Source organism: Phyllostomus hastatus, unplaced genomic scaffold (assembly GCF_019186645.2).
Source record: "Phyllostomus hastatus isolate PE091 unplaced genomic scaffold, TTU_PhHast_1.1 phas_contig_402, whole genome shotgun sequence".
NCBI lineage: Eukaryota > Metazoa > Chordata > Mammalia > Chiroptera > Phyllostomidae > Phyllostomus > Phyllostomus hastatus.
In genome coordinates this window covers 10000001-10026413 of record NW_025333873.1, presented here as the reverse complement: position 1 = coordinate 10026413, position 26413 = coordinate 10000001, and the positions used below count along the sequence as shown (strand labels likewise).

General features: G+C 38.9%; 1 protein-coding gene across 1 annotated transcript in view; it reads right to left on the bottom strand.

The window, feature by feature from the left end:
- Nucleotides 1-26413, bottom strand: part of SMC6 (structural maintenance of chromosomes 6) — a 62534-nt gene that overhangs the window by 27188 nt on the left and 8933 nt on the right. The window contains exons 3-16 of the mRNA XM_045844533.1: nucleotides 24277-24394; nucleotides 21993-22098; nucleotides 17736-17872; nucleotides 17056-17117; nucleotides 13860-13940; nucleotides 12300-12401; nucleotides 8726-8845; nucleotides 8541-8639; nucleotides 5733-5879; nucleotides 5279-5367; nucleotides 4780-4944; nucleotides 4208-4386; nucleotides 2923-3127; nucleotides 9-123 (exon numbers count right to left, since the gene is read on the bottom strand). Of these exons, the coding sequence (XP_045700489.1) occupies nucleotides 9-123; nucleotides 2923-3127; nucleotides 4208-4386; nucleotides 4780-4944; nucleotides 5279-5367; nucleotides 5733-5879; nucleotides 8541-8639; nucleotides 8726-8845; nucleotides 12300-12401; nucleotides 13860-13940; nucleotides 17056-17117; nucleotides 17736-17872; nucleotides 21993-22098; nucleotides 24277-24394 (1725 nt within the window). The remainder of the gene's footprint in view (nucleotides 1-8; nucleotides 124-2922; nucleotides 3128-4207; nucleotides 4387-4779; nucleotides 4945-5278; nucleotides 5368-5732; nucleotides 5880-8540; nucleotides 8640-8725; nucleotides 8846-12299; nucleotides 12402-13859; nucleotides 13941-17055; nucleotides 17118-17735; nucleotides 17873-21992; nucleotides 22099-24276; nucleotides 24395-26413) is intronic.

Genomic DNA, 26413 nt, shown 5'->3' with positions numbered 1-26413 from the left:
GGTCTTACTTTGATTAGCAGTATTGTTTCTATGCCTCGCATGTCAATTAGGCTGTTTGCAACAACTGCATTATCTATTTCTAAAGCTGTCAGAACCGTTGGGAACTCTGGATGATAAGCAGCTCTAGGAGACAAAAATATGTAAGGATTAACATCAAACTTTAATTATATATAAACATACCTATATATTAATGGGTGAGCAGATGACAGATACTGATAAGACAAATGAAAAATATCTAATACCATTTGGAAACATTTCATTAGGTTACTTCTATTTACTTAGCAAACATTTCTATGATGTGTGATAGGCACTGTTATACAAATATTATATGCTCACCTAATCCTCACAGCAACCATGAGATAGATAGTATTATTCTCTCCATTTTTTTTTTTCCAAATGAGAAAGCTTCAGAGTTTAATAAACTCCTCAATGTCACAGAACGAGTCAAATGCTTGGGCTAAGATTTAAACCAGGGAATTCAGCTCCACAGCCCAGATTCTTTTTCTTTTCAATTAGTGTCGAGCTGGCATATGATATTATATTAGTCTCTGGTGTACACCATAATGACTCAAAATTAACAGAGCCCAGATAACCATTATGCCCTACTGCCTATTACAGTAATTGCACCTTCCTTAAATCGTCTATGCTGTCATACATAAATATAAAAGTCAATTAATTAAAACACATTTTAAAAAGCTAAACAATTTTCCTTCTGAGATAAAAAAAACTAAATTATGAAGATTATTATGAAGACAGGAAATATGAGAAAATAGATATTTGTATGAATAGTAATTTGGGTTCCCTAAAGAGACATTCAATCTTTCAACTAATATTTTAAACATCTGTGCTATTAACCGCACTGAAGAATGGATGTACAGGAGCAATGAATCTCTAATGGGAAAACGGTCCTGGTACTCTCAGTGCTTCCTTTGTCCTAGAATTCTAAACAATGAAAGTACCTTTGTATATATAGGGCGGGGGAAAAGTAGTTTTATAGTTCTGAGTGTGCGAAACAGAGTTTATTCTTGTATTATTATTCATTATTATATTATTTTCCATACAAACAGCTGTAAACCTTTTGCCCCACTCCATTCGTTATTTTGAAGTGCATTTACTGAGCACCTACTATGTTCACAAGATGAAGCAAGAACAAACAAAACACACCATATCCTTCTCACCACGGAGCCACCATTCTACTGATGGGAAAGAGAAAATAAAGAAGTGATATAGTGTCTTTCCACACAAAAATGGCTAGGTAAGCCTCACAGGTGACAAATGGGCAGACACCTGAAGAAATGCGTGCATCACACTGCCATCCTGAAGAGCATTTTGGGCCAAGGGAACAGCATTTGCAAAGGCCCTGAAAGGTGTGTTAGGGAAGCCAGGAGGCCAGCAGCTATGGTGGTCTGAGCGGTGGGGGAGGGCTGGAGCAAGAACAGGAAAGCTGGTGAGATCGGGAGGTCCTAAAGGTAGTAGCTGAGTACTTTGAGCAAAGGAAGGGCACCAACTTATTTTACTCTGCCTTCTGTACTGAGTGTGGGGGTGGCAGGGAATCACATGAGTCTACTGCATCACTCAGGTGAGGTGTGACATTGGCTTGACTTAGGGTGGTTCCCACAGAAGTTATTAGGGAAAAAAATATATATATATTATACACACACATATTTTAAGTAAAGCCATTAGGATGTGGAGTGACAGAGAGGAGTAAAAAATGACAAGTTTGGCTTAAAAAACTGAAAATTGAAGATGCAGAAGATACTAGGAAGAGCAGGTTTTAGGGTAGAAATCAGGAGACTGGCTTTTCCACATATTAAATTTGAATTTCTACAGGACATTCTCCCACTCCAGATGCAACTAACCTGTCAGGGCCACTGTCACCATAGCAATGTTGTCTGTTAGCACAGCTGAAATACCCCTTTTATGAGGCTTTAGAAACTAGGGATCAAACTAGAATTAACATAAGGTCAAATTCTCATGGAGACACAGAAAACACTTACTCTTAACTCCCAATCCATATTTCCAGTATAGAAGCTCAAAATCACAATTCCAAAAGAGGACTTAACTACTTTTTGACAAATCCGTTTTTTTTTCTTGTTTGGCACATCTGTTAGGTTAGTCACTTCAGCCAAAAACCTAGCAGTCACCCTCAATTCTGCCTTCTCTTACATTCAAGTAACTAGTGTTACTGATTTTGTCCTAAATCTCTTTCAATCTATTCCATACTATCTATAATGCAAATGCTATTTTTTTGCAGAATAATTCATGATGTCATGCCTCCACGCGTTTTGCACATAAAATTTTATTTGCCTAGAAGGCATTTAACAAACTCATTAGTTAGAAGACTAACCATTTTTCCTCTCTTCTGTGATTTCTTCCCTAACCTACTTACTAACATTTAATTACTTCCTCATCTCAACCACAGCTAACCCTGTAATCTGATTTTATCAAAGCTGACAAATAATACATTAGAAAATATGTACACATACTTAGAAGGATAGAGACCTAGCAGCTACTACAGAGGCCCCTTTAGGTACTGTGCCTTGAGGTGTGTTAGGGTCCTCAAGGAAAATAATCCCAGACAGCTCTTTATGGAATCTTCCAAGCACCCTGAACAATGAGGGGCCCAGTTCTTCCTCAACACCCCCCTCCTCCTTTGGCTGGGCCTGCACCATATCCCTCACCAGCACAACTTCTGGGCCACACCACACCTATCCCACTGTACTGCCCCCCACAGTAGACCTCATGCAGGGACCTCAAGGGCAGGGAATGTCTTTATCATCTGCCTGAAATTAGAGAAGGGGCCTTATACAGTTTTACAGATCAGTACTGTAAATACGGTTAACATAAAAACGTTCTAATTCTTTGTGATCTTGCATGTGATCTAATAAAACCAGAAACAGTGCTCAATTCCAGATGCCTCACCTGTGTCTTACGTCATACATGTCATTCCGAAACTCAGAAACTATGATCTGTGGCCGTGAGGTCCCTGGTAAATAAAACTTTCTCATCAGTGTCTGAAGCACTCTTTCATCAGAATGGTTATGGCAACAGTAGGCTTGCAGAAGTCCCTTTAAGCAAGATTCAATAGCCAAAGCATGTTCAGGGTCCCGAAGATGAATGCAAGCTCCTAAAAGTGAGAGAAATTATTGAAAGGCCCACAAATACTTTCTTTGAAATATTAATGTAACTATCTTTCTATAATAGTTCATCATGGCTTTACAATAGTTTCATATAAAGCAGCTTACATGGTATTGCCCATCTTACTTGAACTGAATGGGAAATCCCACAGAACCACTGAGTAGACTGGGCAGAAAACCCACTAAACCCTGTAGAAAAAGCTGGCCCACTCTAATGTAAACCAACAGTATTTTTCTATGTACGTTTATACTATTCCAGCCTTTGAGTGGTGTTTTGACAATCAATCAAAAGATTTATAGACTCTTTATTATTTTCTATAAAAATAATTAAATATTGGAACTGCAGATTAACAGCAGGAAAAAAAAATGCCTCATTCATTGAAATGGATCCTGGCATAGAGGCACATATTTAAAGGGACATTACTACAGTGCTTCATACAGTATATAATACTGTACTTACACAGTAATATAGTACTTTACTAAAAAAACATGTTTATATTTACAGCCTCATTTTCACCTAGTGATATATAGAATTAGAGATAACTCCTTAGGAGAATTCAACTGATTTTTAAAAATCTCATGTATATATGAAGATAATTAAATAACCCTGGATTTTACAGTTGGAAGAGGGCTTAAAAATAATGTTATCCATCCTTAATAGAAACTAAGAAAAAAACAAGTCATTTTATAAAGGTTACACAAAACTCAAGTGGTGAATGCTCTTTCAAATATATCTGGATGTCCCTGGATTTTCCTACTCATCAGTTATATTCAAGTTAGTTCATCTATTTATTCATTCAGGGAAAAATGATCAGACTCAGATTATTCAACTCTATAATTACTGTTTCTTTTCCTAAGTTCTCTTTGTTTTAACTGTTTTATGATTTAAAGATACAAAGGAAAAGTTAGAAAGTTTAAGTTGACTCATCACTATTTCTTAAAATATGTACAATGAAAATCCACACATAATTATATAGCTCTTCGATAACAGAGTTTTAAAACTAGACTCAATAAAAAATAAAAACTTATTTCTAATGTCTATTATCTCCTGACTAAACAGTGACAAATACCTAAGGGGCCTACAGGTTTATAGGTAAACTGCCCCCGTGTGTAAGCATCATCTATTGCTTCAAGAAGAGCGGGAACATGAGGGCCAAATCGCTTCAGTCGATCAGTTTTACTGTCTTTCAGTTCTTTCAGTTGCCTCTGGTTGTAAGTCAGTGTATGTTTCACATCTAGTTCTTCTCTCCTAGAGAATAAAAGTGGAAGAAGAGAGCAGATATGTGATAGTTATACAGAAACATCCAGCCTTTTCCCATAATGCCTATATACCAGTGAATGACCAGCTTACCCTAAAAACTAAAAGCAGGTGACTTCATTTGAAAATAATTGTGTTACAAGAGCAAAATAGTCAGAAATCCTCAAAACTTAGCACAAAAAAAAGATGCATTAATGATGACTAGAAATCCTAGAAGTTGTCCCACTCTACAAGTGTAAGAAAAGTCTCAAAAAAGTGATTTTAAAAGATCCCTTATGTAGAAGAAACAAATAAAAAAAACCATATTTTCTCTCTTCATAGAAAGAGCAAAACTATGATTTTCAAAGTAACTGAAAAAATCATTGTAAGCATGATGAAACTTACTTAATTCTAGTATGTTCTTCTTTGTCCTTTTCTATGGCTTGCTGAAACTGTTCAATCTCTTGGTTGATGGAGCTTTCTTGATCCTGTAAGGCCTTTCCTCTCTCTTTTAACCAAGATATTTTTTTTTGCCTTTCCAAACGCTCATGTTCCAAAGATTGGTCAGCACTAACAGTAAAAAATCCAAAATGGAAAATGTTAAATGAAAACTCTAACATTTAAAAAACATGTGTCTAAAGCCAAGAAGGAGGGTGGAAGCAAGGGAGGGAGGTAGCTTTGGAGGGGGTGGGGAAAAAATATGAATAACTGTAACTGAACAACAATAAAATAATTTAAATTAAAAAAAGAATTGTAATTCTAAAGTAAATAATAAACAAACATAAATAAAGCAACGTGATAAAATCCCTTTAGCAATAACACAGAAAAGACAGCACTGCATTTCACTTAGTATACTTTGTTAGAAAATGAGGTAACCATACAAACAGCAAAGTAACTATCTTACCTTTTTTTCAGTTCTTCAATTCTTTTGCAAAGCTGCTCATCATCTTTCTTTAATGCTTTATACTCACTTAGGGAACGGGTATACAAAACCTAACAGAAAATTCGACACACTTTAGTGAAATAAAAAAATAAATACCCCATCCAAGTCCACTTTGCCAAGTCTCCAAATCAGAGGCGAATATAAGCAGGAATGTGTGTGTGTGTGTGTGTATAGATATATGTATGTTTCAAAATATAAGCAGGAACATACATATATATATTTGAAAAAATATATATGTATTTTATGGAACACATTTTTAAAATACAGAAATAGCCAAATGCAACCACTGCATTTTTTAAAGTCTTAAAAGCAACAAATTTCTACAAAATTACAAAATCTCTATTTTAAAAATGAACAAACAGCATTTATATTTGATGTGCAGTTGTTAATATTTCAGGTTGGACAATGCCCTCACCTCAGCTTCATTATAGGTCTGTTTCTTAGCAATAAGGTCTGCTTTCAAAGCCATGCATTCTGGGGCTCGTGCATTTGTTTCTTGACTAATATTTTCCAGTTTATCTTGAATATCCTTGTATTTGTTTTCTGCTTCATTAAGTCTGGCCTTTAAGAAAATAACATTGTTGGTTTTATTTTATTTTTCTTCAATAAAATTATATATAGTTCACATCCCAATAATAAACTTAATTTCATTCTAAAACTCAAGACATCAAGCAAGTAAGCACAATTACATAAAATACTAAAATGTAATTAAATTTCAATTCCACATTTCCAACAAATGAGCTATCTTCTGGGAATACAAAGATGCCATAACAATTGTTTTCAAGTAACACAAAGAAAAAGAGACACAATTTAGCAGAGAACAGGCATGCAACCAATCCTCCAATCTGAGTGCAATGATGCTGCAGTCAGGTATGTCTATTTATAATTGCAGAAGCATAGAGAAAAAACCCATAGGTTTGCCAGAAAAAGGCAAGCCTTCAAAGCAGGAGTTGCGTTTGAGCAGGAGCTTGAGAGATTAATCAAAATGCACCAGGAGAAAAGTTGGGGAAATGTGATAGAGGCAGATGAAAAAGCATGCAGAAAAGGGTTAATACTCATTTTAAGAATTAAAAGTATTCTGGAAATTAAACTGAGAAGGTAGTGTGGAGAAATGCAGTGATCGGGTACAAGGCTCTTGAATTCCAGAATGATCGGTTTATAGCTTAACCCTCTCAAAAGCAGGGAGATGAGATATAAGCAAATCTGTACAATAAATCACTTTGGAAGCACATGGAAGACATGGTAGAGGGAAAAATTAAAGGCAATGATTTTAGTAAGAAGTCAATATACATCTGAAGCAAAACTAATTAGGGGCCAGATTGGGACACTGAAAATAGGACTGGATTAGAAGGGACAAATATGAGAACAATTTAGGTCAGGGGCCAACAAACTTTTTCTAGAGAGAGCCAGACAGTATACATCTCAGGATATGTGGGTCGGTTGTCTCCGCCACAGCTATTCAATGAGACATGCTAAGTTTAAAGTGGAAAATGCATGCACAGCTGTGAAAACAGGTATTTGAATCAAGTTTTGAGGATAAACTTTTGAGTAGGAGACATAGGTTATGGAATTGTCAATATATAGGATACTTAAACACGTAAGTTTAAAGTCTGCTTTAGACACTATCTATTCAGAAACCATCTATTCAATAATCATTCTATAATCAATAACCAAGCACATATTATGGGAAAAGCTTTACGTAAGACAGAGTAAGAAGAACCTAAATATAAAATTAGATAGCCCTTACTGTCCAGAAATTTACCACTTACTACATACAGTGCTCAAAGACTAAAGCGGAGCAAACACCAACAGTTGTCAGTATCACCTAGCCTCCAGGTTCTCCTTCTCACATTAAAAAAAAAAAAAAGTAAAATGTAAGTATCTATTATGCTCAGATCGGACTCCATTTCTAGAATGGTGAATACCTAAAGAGGAAAGTAACTTAAGGCTTTTCCCTATGACAAGCTACGAAATGGGGCTGAGAAGAATAGTGAGAATTTCAGAATATTCTCTCAGAAATGAAAAGATAAGATGACAGAAGTGGGTGGGGTTGAACTGCCATTTACTACCTGAAGAGGAAGTAAGAAACCCAGCCAGAGATCACTAAGTAAGTAAATGGACTACCTTTAGCATTTCTGTTATTTTTACATACTCATCAATTACCTTAGATGGATTAATGTCACAACCCTTGAAAGAAAAAGACGTATCGGCTTAACTTGGAGGAATACAGAAAAAAAGCAAGGCGGGAAAGATTACATCCTATACTGCACACTTGGGGGACAAGTCCTAAGTCAAACAAAACAAAACAAGTCAGCCACACTGAGAAGCGGGCGGGGAGGGGCACTTCCTGCACAAAAAGGAGCGGCTGGGAGCCCTCCCTCTGGCCTGACAGTGCGAGGAGTTCCACAGGGCTGGCCACACACGCTCGTGAACATAGTAAGACACCCACTGACCTGTCAATTTTGCTTTGTTGAAACGTATGGCATATGAGTTTTACCTCAATATAGCTGTTTGCAAATGGATAAAAAGGCGAGTACAAAGAGTGGATCTGCTATATGGCAGAAAGGTCCACGAGGAAGACTCCAACGGAAAATGACTGCCTTTATTTACCAGCTTCTGACTCGAGGCCCATGTGGAAGACTCTGGAATCTTAGATAAATGACACTGTTCCCACGTGGGCTCTTTGATCTCAGGCTGAAGTTAACCCCATCAGGTCTAACAACTAACCCTACGTGTGTTTTACCCATATGAACCCCCCTGAGAGTTCTGGGCCCTACAGCTCAGTTCCCTACAAGCTCCATGTTCAGTTCCGAAGTCCTACACGACATGACATGTAACTTGAACGCCATTCTAACTGAATATTGTCCTAGCACTCCTTTATTCCTCAAGCCATCTTATGTTTCTATTCCTTAGTGAACCCAAAAGGAAAAGCTTCAGGCTCTCGCATTTCCAGCTGGTAACAAAGTACCACAGTTCACATGCACGAATTTAGAATTCTACAGTGTTAGCTTCCACAGGCTGATGACATTCAAATAGTGCACTCTTTTTAAAAGAGAGTTCCACGGCAGTCCTGAACAAAAGTTTAGGTCAGCTTCACCTGAGTAATAAATCAATTCAGACAAACATATAGGCTGAAAATGCTACTTTTGTAGGTCAAAAATAGTCTAATATCAGCAGTCTCGTGATTCAACCTACTAAATCTGTAGTAAGAAACTGTAGTTACCTGCTGTTCTTCCAGTTTCCTTTGAAGTCTAGCAGCACGATCTTCTCCAATTTTGATATTATCTCTGATAGCATTCAATTGTTTTTCAATTTCATTGACCTAAAAAGAAATTACATAGCAAATCACTCTGTAGCCAATATACTCTGTATAACACAAATATAAGTGAATAATTAAGTGAAAATTACCACTGCCCAAGCCATTTCATGTTTCAAATATTCTAAATTAGTCTTCATTGTACTTAATTCAGCAATATTTTCGAAACGTTCTTCTTTCTCTAAACACTGGCGCTTCAGCTCAATAAGTCGCTTTAAAAAAAAGAAAGGATGTATTTCTTATTAATGTGGAAAAGACAAGACTTTTTACAAATGTCTTTCTTTTGAATACACTACTAAACATGTACTAAAAAGGATTTGCTAGGAAATGATTTCTTTAAGGTGAAAATAAAAATATTTGTTTCTTTGGCGTATTTTACTAGGTGCAATAATTTTGTTAATTTCTGCACTATAAAAACATTCAGGTACTCTTCAGATGAAGAACAAAGGAACAAAAGGGTTAAGATGATTCAAGTACAGACAAATCACAAAAGAGTTTACCACTTCCTCTCTACTCTGTATCTGATAACAGACCAAAACATTCTTCTGGGCAAAATACACCCCATACCCATTCCAAACACAGTGGAAAGCTCAGAAGAAACTCATTTCCAAAAGTCAAATAAGGTATAGTTTTTGTTATCCAAGTTCTCTCTTAACGATTAATAAAGAAACTATCCAATACTAAACATGACACTAAAACAGCTTCTGAAGTGGCTTCTAGCCCTTGCACCCTGTACACGTGGGCAGACAGCCCCCCCCCTCGTCCATGCCCACACACCCAATGCAAAGGCCTCGCAGTGTCCCTCTGGCCGTGTTTTCCCATCCAAGTCACTCGTCATTCTCCAGGATGACTTCAGCCCATCGTTACTCTCTTCAAACCTCATACACCTGCCACACGAATCCCTCATTCATTCCCCCGCCTCCTACTTCAGAGAATTTAACAGCCAGGAGAAAGACATTTCCTCCAACTTCCAATAACCTTATCAACAAATTCAGTGCAGTCGTCTCCTCCTGCTGCTGCAAGACAGGTGGCCTCATTATCCCGAAGTCCAGTCCCCATCGCCTGCCTGTACTGGGGACTCTGCCCTCCCCTCTGCCTTCTCAGATATCCATTAGTTGAACTGTCATCTCATCTTTTCACCTTCTATTTCCTCCTCTTCCCTCACTCCCTTCCTTTATCATATTTAAATCTTTACTTACTTATCTTTCCCACTCACAAACAAAACCACCACTACCCATCGCTGGGCACCACCTCCTCCTCCAAAGGTCTCCTCTTCTCATCCATGTTTCATGAAAATTGTCTTTCCTCCATTTACTCACATTTTTAGTTCCGCCAATCTGCCTTCTGTTTCTACCACTACTGAAACTTGTCTTGCCACAGATATCTACGAAGATTCTGCCACTAAATACAGGTGTGTATTTGTCCGTCTGTGTGGTGCCTGCCCACTCGGTAGAGTCATGACTACTCCCTTCTCACGTCTTCCCTTCTCTTGCCTTCCACGACTTCCACAACATTTCTAACAGCTCACACCTGGCTGGGGCCCGCTTTCTCCCACTCCTCAGTCTCATGCATTACCTGTGGCTTAGATACCAACAATATACCGATGACTCCCAAACTGTTACTGAGTCCAGGCTTGACTTCTGTGTGCCCAACTCATACTTCCAACTTCCCCCTTCACATGACTATTTGGATGCTTTATAAGCACCCCAAAATTAATTTGTTCAAAATGGAATTCATCTTTCTTAAAAGAAAATCATTTCAAAACTCTTCTCTCCATTACTGCTGCTAATAACCTGATTTACATCAGCATCATCTCTTTAGACAAAGATAACACCTTCGATCTCTCTACATTTACTCCTCCTGTGCAGCAATACCGGGCATTTAATTAAGTGGAAAAAGCAGTTCTTATGAAGTGCACATGTTGCATAAGGAACTCAGCTACAGGATATAGGGAAGTACTTCTTAAACTTCATAATCAAAATATCTTAAGATAGCGGATGACAAAATATACCATGCTCAATTGAGCATGACTCAATATGCAAATATTTCCTTCCCCTAATGTTGGGTTGGCCAAAACATCCATTTGGTTTTTCCGTATGGTGGCTCTGGTAGTGCTTATATGTCTTCATTTGAAACAATTTTGTTAGATTGAATTGTGCCAGCTGTCATATCAGCATGCATTTTTTAAAAACTTACCAAAATTGGTGAATTTTCGTATAGCTGTTTTAATATTGAAGATGGAAGAAAATAAGCAACATTTTGGACATATTAAACTTTATTATTTTAAGAAAGGTAAAAATGCATACACAAAAAAAGATGTGTGCAGTGCATGGAGAAGGTGCTGTGACTAATCAAACGTGTCAGAAGTGGTTTTCGATGTTTTGTGCTGGAGATTTCTCCCTGGACGATGCCCCACAGTCAGACAGGCCAGTTGAAGTTGACAGGGATCACATTGAGACATCAATTGAGAACAGTTAACATTACACCATGTGGGAGAGAGCCAACACACTCAAAATATCCAAATCAATAAAGTTACAGGTGAAAATGAGAAATGTGTCTTTCATTTTACAGAAAAAACCATTAATGACTTTTTGGCCAACCCAATAATAACACTGGTACTCCAGAAAAGTATGCTATATATTATTAGTCTTGTGGTTTATAGTACCTCCTTGCCCACTACCACATATGCCAAGTTTGAAGGAATGATGTGGGGAGTAAAAATAAATATGCTCATCCTTGCTTTTCGAGTTTTTGCTGAATGAACTGTACAACTACAGGCTTAATTTTAAATATACATTCCTTGAAAACTTGAAGTAAAAAGGTCAATGTAACAAACTAATAAATTTGACCTGAGTCAATCATTAGTATAATTCTGTCTCAAAAGAACAAGCTAAGAAGTTGCTAAAAGCTCAACTGGTGGTATAAAATTTACTAAATAACAAAAGAACAAGATACAGAATCACACAAAAATTGGTGGGACTTAATTTCCTGGATGAACAGCTAAAACATAAACCTTACGACTTTGAGATCTCTGATTACCTAACAGAAGGGTGGATCTTCAGGAATACGAAGAAGGTATAAGAACAAAATATAGCATATGTAAAAACAAATATAAATTTTAGTCTCACCGGCCTCAGTGGTTTCCAATTCACGCAAACTCGCGCAGCCGCCAAGCTGGGAGTACGGGTGTGACAGCTGCGACCAAGCCATCAGAGCTTAATGTTGACGTTTTACTCATGTGACAAAAGAGCCATCCACCACATGAAACTGTGAATGTATGTTATGTTTGATACCAGCTTGAAGCCTTGCTTATTCTCCCATCAAAAGAAATATTATAGAAGTTAAGCTACCTATAGTGAGAATTGGTGATATCTTACTGTAGAACCAACCAGTCATATATCAAGAGATAACTATGTGAGATACTGCCCTGCCCTTAATTTATATAGAGGAAGATGTGTACAGACGCATTATTATAAAACAAAGAGTAAAGGTTAATAAATGCTCTGAATTTAAAAACCATATTTCGTATACTTCATAGAGCGCTTTAGAATGTTATTACTTTTATACAGATGGGTATCTATATATAGGTCTATAATTTTACAATACTATTTGTAAGACCTTAAAGAAATTTGATCTCAAAAATAACTGCATTAAGTGTTTACAAACCTCTTCTCCCTGACTTATCTGCTCCTTTGTTCTTTCTTTTGTTTCCATAATGTATGAATAATCTTCCTTCATCTGTTCGAGTTGGGTTGCCTTCATAAAAAACTATGTCAACAAGGAAAGCACAATTAGGAGTTTGCAAACATCCATGGAACTACAAAAAAATTTTCATCTCCAAAACTTTTAGACTAATTATGTAAATAAGACATGAAAAACATACTTAAGCAAATATATATAACCACAAAAGAACATGTCTTATTTCAGACACCAAATTTACTTAACCTATAGGTTAACAACTACATGTTCATCTGTAATAGCTGGTTTAAAAAAAAAAAAATCCTCACCCAAGGACATTTTTTTCATTGCCCCCCCCTTTTTTAGAAAGAGGGAGCGGGAGGGAGAGAAACATCAATGTGTGAGAAAAATGTCAATGGGTTGCCTCTCACACTCCCCCAACAGGGGACCTGGCCTGCAACCCAGGCATGTGCCCTGACTGGGAATAGAACCAGCAACCTTTTGGTTTGCAGGCCGAAACTCAATCCACTAGGCCACACCAGCCAGGGCTTTGTTTGTTTTGTTTTTTAAAAGAGAGGATGGGGGAGAGAGGGAGAGAGAGGGAGAGATTGGGGGAGAGGGAGAGATTGGGGGAGGGGAGAGAGAGAGAGAGAGAGAGAGGGAGAGGGAGAGGGAGAGGGAGAGGGAGAGGGAGAGGGGAGAGGGGAGAGGGAGAGGGAGAGGGAGAGGGAGAGGGAGAGGGAGAGGGAGGGGAGAGGGAGAGGGAGAGGGAGAGGGAGAGGGAGAGGGAGAGGGAGAGGGAGGGACAGAATGAATCACTGATGTGACAGAGAAACATTGACTGGCTGCCTCTTGCACATGCCCAGACTGGGGAACGAACCTGCAACTTAGGTATGTGCCCTGACAGGGAATCAAATCCATGACCCTTTGGTTACGGGACTACACTCCAATCAACTGAGCCATACTGGCCAGGGCACATTTGCAAAAGTGTTCTCATGAGAAGAAAACACTTTTGCTATGATTAATACCATTGTGAGAGCTTATTTTCACTAATTCTGTCAGTTTTTAGGCAATTATGGAAACAGAGAAAACATTTGTATGCTTGATCTTAGTGCATTATAAATTTTTAGAAAAGGAAATACTTAAATCCATTCAAAAGTTACACCGTTAAGTTTTAGTAGTAACAATTCTGTTAGCTTTTTAAGTTTTAAACAATTTAAGGTGTAAAAGTTGTTATGTATGTGTAGCAAATTATTCCTTTGCATTTCCTTAAAATTAATTTTAGAAAGTAACACTCCAATTCTCTCTCAGAATTGAAAGCTGAAAAGTGGATACAAGGATTTACCAAAAAATTAACATTTTTGGTAATGTTAATTTACCATCTTACTTAACAATTTCCTAAATTAGTCCTACAATATTATTTTAAATAAGTGGCTTAATAAAAAAAACCTCAATATTTATTGTATGGACAAGAATTATGCCCAGAATATATGCTTAAACTATGAATGTGTTTTTTTCATGAAGTTACATTTACTTGGTGTTCCTTACTTTGTATTTGTCTCCCTCATTTTTCGACTGTAAAAACTGCTTGCTCATCTCTTGTGTTAAAACAGAAACTGGATTATCCACCTGAAACAAACAAACCAAAGGTTATTTTTGAATACATGACTTTAAAGCCTTAAAAATAACTGAACTAAAATATACAATACAACTGACCTAGGGTGCCATCAAGCAGGCTAAGTAGTAGCCAACGGTTAGAGCATTAGGATAAATATACAAAAAAAAGTTAAATGCAGATAAAATGTTTTACTATTTCATGACACTAAAATAGATATTATAGTCAAAACTAAATATTCTGCTATTACATGAGGGCACAAGCACAAGAATTCTACGAACAGTGATTTTATTAGAAAGTTTTCATTTCTTTCATCTGTTTCAGAGAGTGTCACTCCTAGCCACTGGGGAACCACCAGCCAAGAGTGGGGACAGCCCCAGCAGGGAGCCAGCTGACCGATATCCAGTGTGGGCTCCGCACCCTCCCATGGAGCCTTGGGCATGGGAGTTAGTTTCTCCAAACTAAAGATGTCCCACTCAGATGCCTTTTCATCAGAATTATGACAAGTACTATTTATTTTCCTTACAACAGTTTTTCAGATTTCCCATTCATTATTATTTCTTCATAAAGAAAGTGTGAAAGAAATGGAAATACTGGAGTCATTTCGACCTTTCAGAGGGGAAGTCATTTTAAATGAGCCACTGCTTGCATTAGACCACCTCTGGCCAACAAGTTACCCAAGTACAGTTAGGGTAACAGTGGAGTAACATTTCAAAGTATAGCTGAAAAAAGCTTTTTAAAAAATATTACCTGTTTCAAAAAGATCTTCTATCTTTGGTGTTAGTAACAAAGCAAAGGATATGTTAGAAAATAATCCCGTTTCTAAATTATAGAACATGGAAGGCCAGTATAAGTGAACAAAAAAAAAAGTTTAAACTCCTTCATTTTACTATCTGTAAAATGCTGATTGTACTTTGTTAGTTTACCAATGTGTAAAACCTTCCTTTTAAGTAAAATTTTGGATCTTCTAAAATAATTTTTTAAAAATCTATGCAGTTATAAAGATACTTCTGCATATCACATTTTTATTATACAGGTAGACCAGACTGACTGCTACATTTTTTAAAACAAGGTCTGCTCTGTGCCTTAATGACATGCTGCACCTGACTTAAAAATAAGACCTAAGGCACTAGTTTTAACGACAGACATCTTACCACCAACTTTGGATTAAGAGCTTCCTCCAAGTTTGTATTCTTTTCTCCACATCCCTTTTTACTGTTTCTGAAATGGGGATCCTGGTTCCTACTCTAGGAATTACTTAAGAATCTTGCTGTTTTACCTTTGAGACCCTACCGCAAGCTCAGATGGGCAATCTTAAGAGGAAATGCAAGGAGGGAGGCACCAAAGGCAAACACAATCAGACACACACAGTAAAGACTCTCCCCCTCCTGGTTATTCTAGACCAGCACTGGCCAATGCTGGTCTAGAAATATGGCACAAACCACACATACAATTTAAAAATGTTTAGTATCTACATTAAAAATATAAAAGGAAATAGGCAAATTAATTTTAATAACATATTTTTAATCTAACTAAATTTATCATTTTAACATGCAATCAATATAAAAATTGAGTTATTTCCTTGCTTTAGGTTTCAAGATCTGGCGTGTATTTCACACCGCACATCTCAATCCGGACCACCCAGACTTCAAGTGCTCAATATCCACACAGGGCTTCTGGCTGCTGGAACAGTACGTGCAGCTCTAGACCTTCTGTATTTTGATCAATGAACTTGAACCTTTAGAACAATACTAGAAGTGGACTAAAGGACTTATGATAACAATCTTCAAATATTTTGAAAGAGAATATACATGTTTTACCTTCCCCCAGAAAGTTAGAAAAACAAGCTTTATTCAACTTTTTACATCGTAAGAACTTTCTAATAAGCACAGCTGTCTACAGAAGGATCAGAAGCCTCAGGCAGAGAAGATCTCCCCACCAGGCAAGGACAGAGTATGACAACTATACTGGATGCGCCTCAAGGTTCGCCCAACACCCATGACCCTATAACTCTGGTCTTCCTGATTTTGTTTGACAAATTGTTCATATGACAATCTCAAATTTATTTGCATCTGCCTTCATTCAGACTTTAATAATTATTTTTCAGACCTGTGTTGCCTGACACACAGGATGCTAGGCCCATGAGGCCTTACACATTTAAATCAAGTAAAATTAAATAAAATAAAAAATTTAATTTCTCAGTCACACATTTCAGGTGCTCAAGAGCCATACATGGCTAGTGTCCACCCCACCAGATGACCTAATACAGAATATTTCTATCATCACAGAAAGTTTTCTGGACAGCCTTGTTCTAAAGCAAACTGGGAAAGAGACCCACACTTGCAATCGTTCTTCCTTGGTGACTAGTCTCAGTGTCCTTAACCCTGGAACAAGGCAGGGTGGCACCATGGAGAGAGCATCAGAATGCACAGGGAGGCCTGGACCCCCGTCCAGGCACTACGGTAACCACGCCCAGACAGCCGTAAGTGCACATTTACTTTTCCTGGCTCCCAATTTCTCGCCTACAGCACAAAGGGCCTGGATTCGGTGACCTCCAAAGACAATTCCAGTATTCATGTTTTTTTTGTTTGTTTTGTTTTAATTATTTTATTGTTGTTCAATTACAGTTCTCTGTGTTTACCCCCCACCAGTGTTAATGTTGTAGGACCACAGGTGCCCTATTTCCAATGGTCCAATCAACATATCTTAGCAGAAAGGACTCAAGTCCTTTTTTCTGTAAGTATGATCAATATCTCCAAAATACACAAAGAAATGGTTTATCTTTCCAGAACAGATTTCCTTTCTATGAGAACTTGGCAATTGAGCTTCAGAAACTATGATGCTATTCTGACCAGGAGCGCAGAAAGCAAAGGAACAGCCAGCCTTTGTGATCATAAATTTAGCACACACCGGTGCAGACTAGATGTTCTTGACTGCTCTATCGAATTAAAGGTGTCATAGTACTGTGTATTGAAAATTCCTGTTGAATTACTAAATTTTAAGGAACGTAACTAACAAGTTATACATATTCTTCCTGTAGTCAACTGTAATTCTTTCTGCATCACAAATGAAATTTTAAAAAAGTAACCGGTCACATTAATTAATCTGAAACACAAATTTAGCAATTACCTGTATGTTAAAATGATCAAGAATTGCAATCAACTCTTCTTTCTTAGCAGAAACCACGGCACCTGGTTATGAGAAAGACAAAATGACCAGACTGTTTCTAGTGCAATAATACAGAAAAAACTGGAGCGACTATTTGTAACTGCCGAGAAGAATTACTTTCACGGCCATCAAGAAGGGGCCACTGCCCGCGCATACGTCGGAATGAACCGGGGTGACGCACTAGCCGGGACGAGCTCGCACCGGAGGAAGCGGCCCAGATGCAGGGGCTGTGCTTCCCTCCACGGCTGCACACCTCCCGTTCCGTCTCATCCATCTCTCCAGTGGCCTGCACACCCACCCTCCTCCTGCTTGTCCTTTCCCACCTTGTGCTAACCATTCTTCCCACATGCGAGAGAAACTGTGGGCGTGAACGGAGGTCTGCAGATGAGAACAAAATGGCACAGGCTGTTCCAGACAAACCCAAATGCTGCTCACCGCGGTTCTGCTGCGGTACGACCACGTGTACATGTGTATGTAAGTACACACATATGTATGCATCTATGCAGCCAATGAGGCATCTTACAAGGAGGTCTCAGGCGATAAGCAGTGCCTTTCAATGAATACCAGCACAATCACTTAACTCTTCTGAACTGGGTATTTATGAATACTCCCTATGAAGCAGGAAAGAAAATGTAACCAACCTGTCTGACTTTTTAGTTTGAACGACCGACTCCCATCCATGCTGATGTGCTGCTGCACGACGATGGAGTCCCCGTACACGTTTGCTCTGTAAGCATCGTCCCCTCTGTTCCTTAACGTGATCGAGATATCTGCTGAGCTGAAGCAACAGGGTTAGGTCACACGAAGGATCAGTGCAATCACACTACGCTACAGTGATCCTGCAAACTTCCAAGCAAGTTGGCCACTTCATTTGGAAAGTCACTGTACACCAGAGGTTTATGGTTGATGGACTACTACAGAGTAATGTTAAAGACATCAGACCTAACAAAAAATTAAAGTTGAGAATAAGGGAAGCTTTATTTTTTTTTAAAAAAGGACTATTCTGCCGATAACAGAAATACATTTGTTAAATAATCAGAGCACACACTCTTCAGAGACAGTGAGAGAGAAAGACAAACACTCCCCTCACCCCTGCTGTCATCAGTCACGTGAGGAGGACGGGCGAGGTGGCCCAGCGGAGCAGTACAGCGTGGCCTGAAGGAGGGTGAGGGACACTGGACGCCCAGAGACAAAGGCCCGCAGGGAAAACCAGAGACAGAGGACACTTGGTTCTGAGGTCTCTCTTTCTGGTCACTCAGGAGACCCAATTGTACTTCCTCCCAGAAGCTTCTAAGATATACACCCCTGCATCTTTACAATAAATCTCCTTTTCCAAAGCTGCTCTGAGTAAATCAGTGTGTGTTTTCTTTTCTTCAGAAATACCTAATGAAGACAGATGTGCCCCTGTCAGGTTGTAATTAACAGCATGTTTACAAGCTCTCCGAGTTGATTCTAATGAAGGTTCAAGGTTGAGAACCATTAACTCAAGTATGATAGGGGAAGAGCAGCTGACCTCTAATATGGAGCAAAAAATATTTATTTCATTAACTAGTATAGTTACCTACTATTAAGTGAATGTACCTCATGAAAACATTTTAAAATAAAGTGATGACATATGCCATCCGAATTATCAAACATCTCTAGATAATTCCTAGCTATAGCTTGCATTTTAGAGCTACCTTTAATATTGTGAAAACTTTCTTACAGTATATGAAAGTCAAGTTATTAAACAAAATTAAGGCTTAAAAAAAAGCTTCATAGTGATTAAGGGGAAAGAGACAACTAAGCTGGGCTGTAACTGCCACCTCCCAACCATGGTGGTGGGGCTGATGCTGAATCTGGGTCAAGGGCCACAGAGTCCAGTGTCTGTAAATTGAGGAGATGCTTAAGAGGAGAGAAAAAACTTTCAATGAGAGTTCTTTCAGAACAACAACACAGAATGACAAGCAGTGCCACTGTAAGCATGTGGCTCCTTTCTCAACTCAATAACCTATCCGCAAAAGGTAACTGGCAGCACACACTGATAGGATGTAGGAGCCGGGAAAATGCCACGTGAAAATACGACGCATGTGCCCCTTCTCCAGGTAGCCAGCTCACCTGCAGTAAGTTTTGTGGCCTTGAGTTTTTGTCCCTCCATAACCCACTCCCAATGTCACAGCTGAGGGCAAAACAGGACTGGTGCAAAGATCCCAGTGCCACTGGGGCTGGGTCAGGAAGGCAGAGGGAGAAGATGTGTGTGAGACCCGGGGCCACTGTGAGGGGTTTCTGTGGGGGCAATGTATTGGAGGAGCGTGGATTCGCTGTCCCCACATCACTGAAAAGGGGCTGGTGGGTGATCAGAGGGCTGAGCCCAGGTCAAGGGGCTTCAGAAACAGTCTCTGGTGTCTCCTAACCACGCTGGGCAAGCATCTCTAAGGCAGCCCAAGGTCTAGGTAACACAGATGGAGAAGGTAATGTCTGACGTGGGGGAAGCGGAGTCCAGAACCCACCTCACACCGGTCCCAGACTGACAGCCATTCCTCAGGCCCAGAGGGAGAGCCACACTGATTTCAGACACAGCACAGACTACAAACAGAACTGAAAAGTTCAGTGAGCTGATTCTCTAAAAATGTGATGACAGAATCAGACACTATAAAATAAGAGGAATTTTACAGGTACCAAATGTTTCAAGTGAGAAAAGGGACGAAAGGAATAGTAATGGGTCTGGAAAAGCTGTTTATAGCTACTTTTTCAGAAAAGGTCAGTAAAAAGGAGACTGAGCTCACATTAAAGCTTTTAACTGTTATTAACACTGTTTAAAATATATCGATGTTCTTGTCTACAGGCAGCTGTGTTTTCAAAAGCTGATGACTTGTGTGAACTAGCTCCTTTCTTTTTCTCCCTTTCAATGGTATTCCAAGGGCAAGTCTCAGAGAAAGTTTCTGCTTTGGTCCAGGTACTTTCCAAATGGAAAAAAAAGGAAATAGTTTGAGTCATAAAATATTTGATGATACAAAAAAAATTTCTTCTGGGAGCTTCTATTTGAAAGATCAATGTGTTACCTGGTTAGGTAGATGAGGTGTCTGGACAACTCAGAACTGCATAGTTAAATATAATGAATTAAAACTGAGTCAGGACAATTAACTTAAAAGTGTTAAAAAAACTAATTTTTTACTTTAGACATAATTCTGTCTGGGGGCCTCAGGGGAGAAGACCTTGCTGGGCTGAGGCCCGAAGAAGATAAGGAGAGACAAAAATGTATGCTAGAGAATTCTTACCAAACAGTTTTTTCCAAGGCCACACAGCATGGGAAATGATACTCTGTGTTATATATTCCCTGCTTCTCCTGAGTCAGCTTGGAACCCTGGCTCAGGCGTGAGATTCTTAAGGTTTCTAAGAGATACATAAGAGATCTGCAATCATGATTCACACCCCTCCTTGTTCTATTTTTCAGCCTTAAAATGGAAGAAGTTAAATGAATACAAGGCTGAGCAGGGGAAAGTCCGCTGCACGAGGAAAAAGGCACGGCTGCTGGTCACCCACGTTCCGGATGTTCCAGGCACAGGGCGTGAGGGAGGAAGGAGCAGCAGCGAGAGCAGCCTCCCTCGGGAGCCGCAAGAGGCCAGGACGCCTGGCTGCTGGGAGAAACGAGGTCCCTACAGAGCCTCCTGGGGCAGTATTAAAAAATAAGGACATCACCTTGAAGAGAGCTCCTAATGGGCAGAAGGCCATGAGTCTGTGATGATGTAACTGGGCAATTACTAGACACTCATGTGAAGGCAAGCTATAACACAAAAAAATACAAACCTAAAGCCAAAATGGGCAGTTATATCGGGCTGGCCAAAAGTTCATTTGTTTTTTTCTATAAGGTGGATCTAGTAGCACTTAGTTCTTTAACTTCATTCAGAACAATTTTGTGAGATTGTATTGTGACAGCTGTCAGATCAGCGTGCATTAAAAAAACCTTATCAATATTGGTGAATATTTGGGTAGTCATTTTAATATTGGACATGGGAGAAAATACACATTTTTAGCATATCATACTTTATTATTTCAAGAAAGGTAAAACTGCAACTGAAATGCAAAAAAAGATTGTGCAGTTGTATGGAGAAGGTGCTGTGACTGATCGAACGTGTCAAAAGTGGTTTGTGAGGTATCGTGCTGGAGATTGGTCCCTGGACGATGCACCACAGTCAGACAGACCAAAGTTGATAGTGACCAAACTGAGACATTAATTGAGAACCATCAACGTTATGCCACATGGGACATAGTGGACATACTCAAAATATCCAAATCAATAGTTATTGGTGAAAATGAAAAACGTGTACATACACACTTTTCGGGCCAACCCAGTAGGACCATTCACCAAGGGTCAAAATGGACTGCAAATACACTTGCGACTGTGGTCCTCAAATCAAACTCACTGGCAAACCACCTGGGTGAAGGATGCACTGTAAAATCATAGACAGAGAGTGGAATACTCTTTTGGAATTCTTCAAGAGCCTGGAGGCAGAAATTTTGTGCAGGGACACCTTGGCTGGTCACGGGCTCTGCTTCTGCCTGTGGCATATCAACGTGGGCTTGCCGAAGCTGGGTTTGGAACAAGAGTCAGGGAAGTCTAATGCTTATAAATATTGCTTTAAGCACAAGCACACAGATTTATCACTGCTTGTTCTCCTTGAAAGGTAACAGAAACAAAACTGTAGGTGGGCAGGCACAAGCTTTTTGTCTGCAAGGACAACAGGCAGCAGTGGCCACGCTGGGAACAGGGGCAGGGGAAAGGAATAAGGAGATACCATTCCTCTGCTGCAGTTCCAAGAAGCCCATTCTTTTCTCATAATGTCTACCTGAACTGGGAATCTAAAGCAGCTGCTTCTTACAAAAAGACTGAACAATACACACAGAAAGCAAACACTTACTTCTGTCCATCTTTCACAAAACCTTTTAAAGAAGATCCTCTATTAGTAGCAATTGCTTTTCCACCAAGACCAACTATGAGAGCTGTGAGCACTGCACTCTTCCCACCTAAAGAAACAGGTGTTGAAGAAGACACATTCATTAGAGAGAGAAAAGGATCTGATGTAAATATTTTTAAAGGCATTTTTCTTTTCTTAAAAAAAAAGATTACTTATTTATTTATTTTTAGAGAAGAGAGAGAGAGAGAGGGAGAGAAACATCAATGTGTGAGAGACACATCGATAGACTTCCTGTCGCACACCCCAACTGGGAACCTGGCCCACAACCCAGGCAAGTGCCCTCACTGAGAACCAAACCAACGACCTTTCAGTTTGCAGGCCAGAACTAAATCCACTGAGCCACACCAGCCAGGGCTGATATAAATATTTTCAGAATGAAAATGTAAATTGGTCTAACCCTGTAAGTGTTATACTTTAATTATAATTTTCTTCCAGTGTCAAAGCAGCAAACTTAAACAAAAACAGTTGTATATGTAATAAGATATTTAGCTAATGTTATTAGAAAAAAACAGTATATTTCAGGGATTAAATTTTTGCCACTAATAAGGAAATGGAAAGAATGGTTGGTATGTTTCCAACCTAAAAATACCATTGTATCTTGGCTCATCAGCCTATTAAATGAATGAACTATACATACATAATTAACTCATCTAATTTTTATTACATTCTAACTACAATTTATTTTTTCCATAAATTCTTAGATGTCAGAAACTATTTTTAACAACCCTTGAACTCAAGTTCCATAGGGACAGAAATACTGTCTACTTTATTCAATGCTATGTCTCCAATGTTGGCCCATAACAGGCACTCACAAATGTTTCATGTAATATTTGGACAATTATTACTACTAATTTGAGTATTATTCGTTAGTTCTTTGAAAGTGTACTTCTTTTTACCCAGCAATCATACCACTTTAATAACTCCACAATCAACCAATCCAATCAAACTCTGATCAGCCCATCAGCTTCTACAATCCAGTGCAAGCTAACCAGCCCGCACCACAGGCTAACCCATTTGGTTTCTGGAATGCCTTTCAAGTCCCTATTCTAACCTCCTTCTCCTGAACTTCCAAATTCACAGCTTCCACTACTTGCGTTCTTTCTTCTGAAGTTTTATTAATAAAATCAGTTTCGAAGTTTAACATAAGAGAGGACCTAAATGCAGTACCCACTAGTCTTTGTTCACTTATCGTCCCATGTGACAGCCCTGTAGCACTGATCCCTCTGTCCACTCCTCCTGAAAACGCCCTCCTCTTGACTGGACCGAGCAGGGAAAACAAAGAGCTCACCAGACTGTGGAACTACATGCACCTGGGTTCATGTCCTCGCCGTGTTACCAGCTGTAGCCTCTGGCTAGCCTCCTCCCCCTGTGTACTGCTCGGTCGGGCTGGCAACACCTCATGCCTGACCGCTCTATCACAAAAGTTACCTTACTGGTCTTTCCAACTCCCGTGTCTTCCCCCTTCTAAACTATTCTCCACAATGTGGCCAGCTTCTTCCATAAATCTTGATCATCATCACTTTACTCAAACATTTTAATTGCTTCCCCCTGACTTCTGAACAAAACTCCACAATCTTCTGTATGGCATTCAAGGTCCTCAACAGCATCTCCTACAATAGGGCTCTCCGTGTCGGCTTTTGTCTCTCCCTACCATGTATGACATGACAAAGCCACATGGAGCTGTTCACCTCCCTCCATGTTCATCTACTTCCACCCCCGCCGAACCTTCGCTGGCGAGCAGTCTTTGCCTGGAACATCTCAGCTTATTCCTCCCCAATGAGACCTCGTACCAGCACAAATGCCACCTCTTCTTGATGCTTTCGTTGGCAACAAGAGCGGGAATTAAGTCTCTTTCATGTTGGGATGCCCGTGGCACTTTACTTACGCTCTTTACAACATTTAATAGATGTAGACACAGGGCTGCTCAATTACCGCAATGCTAATAAGGGTAGCTTGTCCACAAGCTATTCTATGGTGTGAATTCCCAGGTAAGTAGATCCAAAAGAATAAGCAGGAAATATTTATAACTACTGCATAAATAATGAACCTAGAATTCATTTTCTTAACATGCAGAATGGCAGCAAATACTGAAAATATTCATGACCACATGTTACAGATCTAAAGCTTAGATTTTCAGTACTAATCATCACCTCTTTCAAAAAGTTAATGCATTCTAATCTCAACACAGTTCTCAGAGCCAAGTGTGAAGGAAAGCAAAAGCACTTACTTCCATTGTTGCCGACTATAAAGTTGACATTAGAGCCAAATTTAAAGGGTCCAAGCATTGAATGACACATGAAGTTTCTTAGCTGAATACTCTCAATTATTCCAACTTCTGCAGCTGTCTATTAATAAAAAAACAATGGGAGAAGGCAATCAGTCTAATTCACTCAAAATAATCATCGAAAAATCTGCTGGCAGGAGAAAGATCAGCAGTGTTACCAAAGAAAAAAGTTACAGCAAGTGAATCAAGTTTACTTCACACAATGAGTAAAATGAAATTAAATGGGAAACTTTTATGAGTAACTACTTATCCTAAAGTTCTTGAAGAATCTAGTAAGTATATCACAAGGTTTCCTAATACCATTAACACTAACATTTTGAGTCAGGTAATTTCTTGTTGGAGTGGCTGTATCATTTTATATTCCCACCAGCAATGCACGAATGATCCAGTTTCTCTGAATCCTCGTCAGTAGTTGGTGTTGCCACTGCTTCCCTCCTCCACCCCGTTTTAGCCATTCTAATGGGTGTGTAGTGATACCTCATTGTGGTCTTAATTTTTATGTACGTGATGACAAATGTTGAACATCATGTCATGTGCTTATCTGCCATATATATATCCTGCTCTTCAGTGAAATGTCTCTTTATGTGGTCTGCCCATTCTCAAATTGAATTATTTGCTTTTAACTGTTGAATTTTGAGAGTTCTTTATATATACAAGATACTACAACTTTGTCAGGTACGTGGTTTGTAAATATTTTCTCCTAGTCTATGGCTTGACTTTTCATCCTCATAACAGGGTCTTTTACAGAGAAAACATTTTTAATTTTCCTGAGGTCCAATTTATCATTTTTTTCCACAGTATGGTTTTTGCATTTGGTGTCAAGTCTAAGAATTCTCTGCCTGGCTCTAGATCCCGAGAAGCTGTCTTATATTTGTTCGTAGAAGTTTTACAGTCTTATGTTTTACAGTTAAATCTGTTACCCAATTGTGAGTTCATTTCCACAGGTGTGAGACTTAGGTTGAGGTTCACTTTTTCACTTATGGAAGTCTAACTGCTCTAGGACACTTGTTAAAAAGGTTATCTTTCCTCCACTGAACTGCCTTTAGTAACTTCATCAAAAATAAGTTCATCACCATTTGTGTGGGTCTATTTTGGGATTCTCTTGTTTTGTACCATTGATCTGTATGTTTATCCTTACACCAGTACGACACAGTCATGATTACTGTAGGCATGTCACAAGTCTCGAAATAAGGCAGACTGATCCCTCCCACTTTATTCATCCTTTTCAAAATTGCTTTATCTACACCAGTTGCTTTGCCTTTTCATATAAATTATAGAAATAAGTTTATCAATACCTATAAACAAATCTTCCTAGGATTTTGATAAGAAATTGTGCTAAATCTATATTATCATTTTCAGGAAAAGCTGTTATCTTTTCTATGTTGAGTCTTCCAGTCCATGAATACAATACACCTCTCCATTTATTTGGGTCTTCTTTGATCCATTTCATCAGCATTGTGTAGTTTTCAGCATGTAAGTCCTGGACATCCTTTGTTAGGTTCAGACCTAAGTATTTCATTTTTAAGTCATCTGTAAATCATGACAGCTTTTTTTCCCTTTCAAACCTGCAGACCTGTTGTTTTCTTTTCTTCCTTAACACACTGGCTAGGTCTCCGAGCACTTCGCTAGTAAGAGTCACGATCAGACTCTGTTGCCTCATTCCTGAGCTTAGGAGAAGACAGCTCAGTGTTTCAACGCTGAGTATGATATTAGATGTAGGTTTTTTTGTCCATGCTCCTTGTCACATTGAGGAAGTTCCCTCTATTCCTACTTTCTGTGAATTTTTATCATGAATAAATGCTGAATTTTGTCAACTTCTTTTTCTGCCTTGAGTGATACAATCATGTGATTTTTCTTCCTTAACCTGTTAAAATGGTGAATTACACTGACTGATTTCCAAATATTGGACCAGACTTATATGTCTAGAATAATCCACACTTTATCATAGTGTACATTTTTTTTAAGATTTTATTATTTACTTTTAGAGAGAGAGAAAGGGAGGGAGAAACAGAAGGAGAGAAACGTCAATGTGTGAGAGATGTATCAATCGGTTGCCTCTCACACACCCCCAACTAGGGAA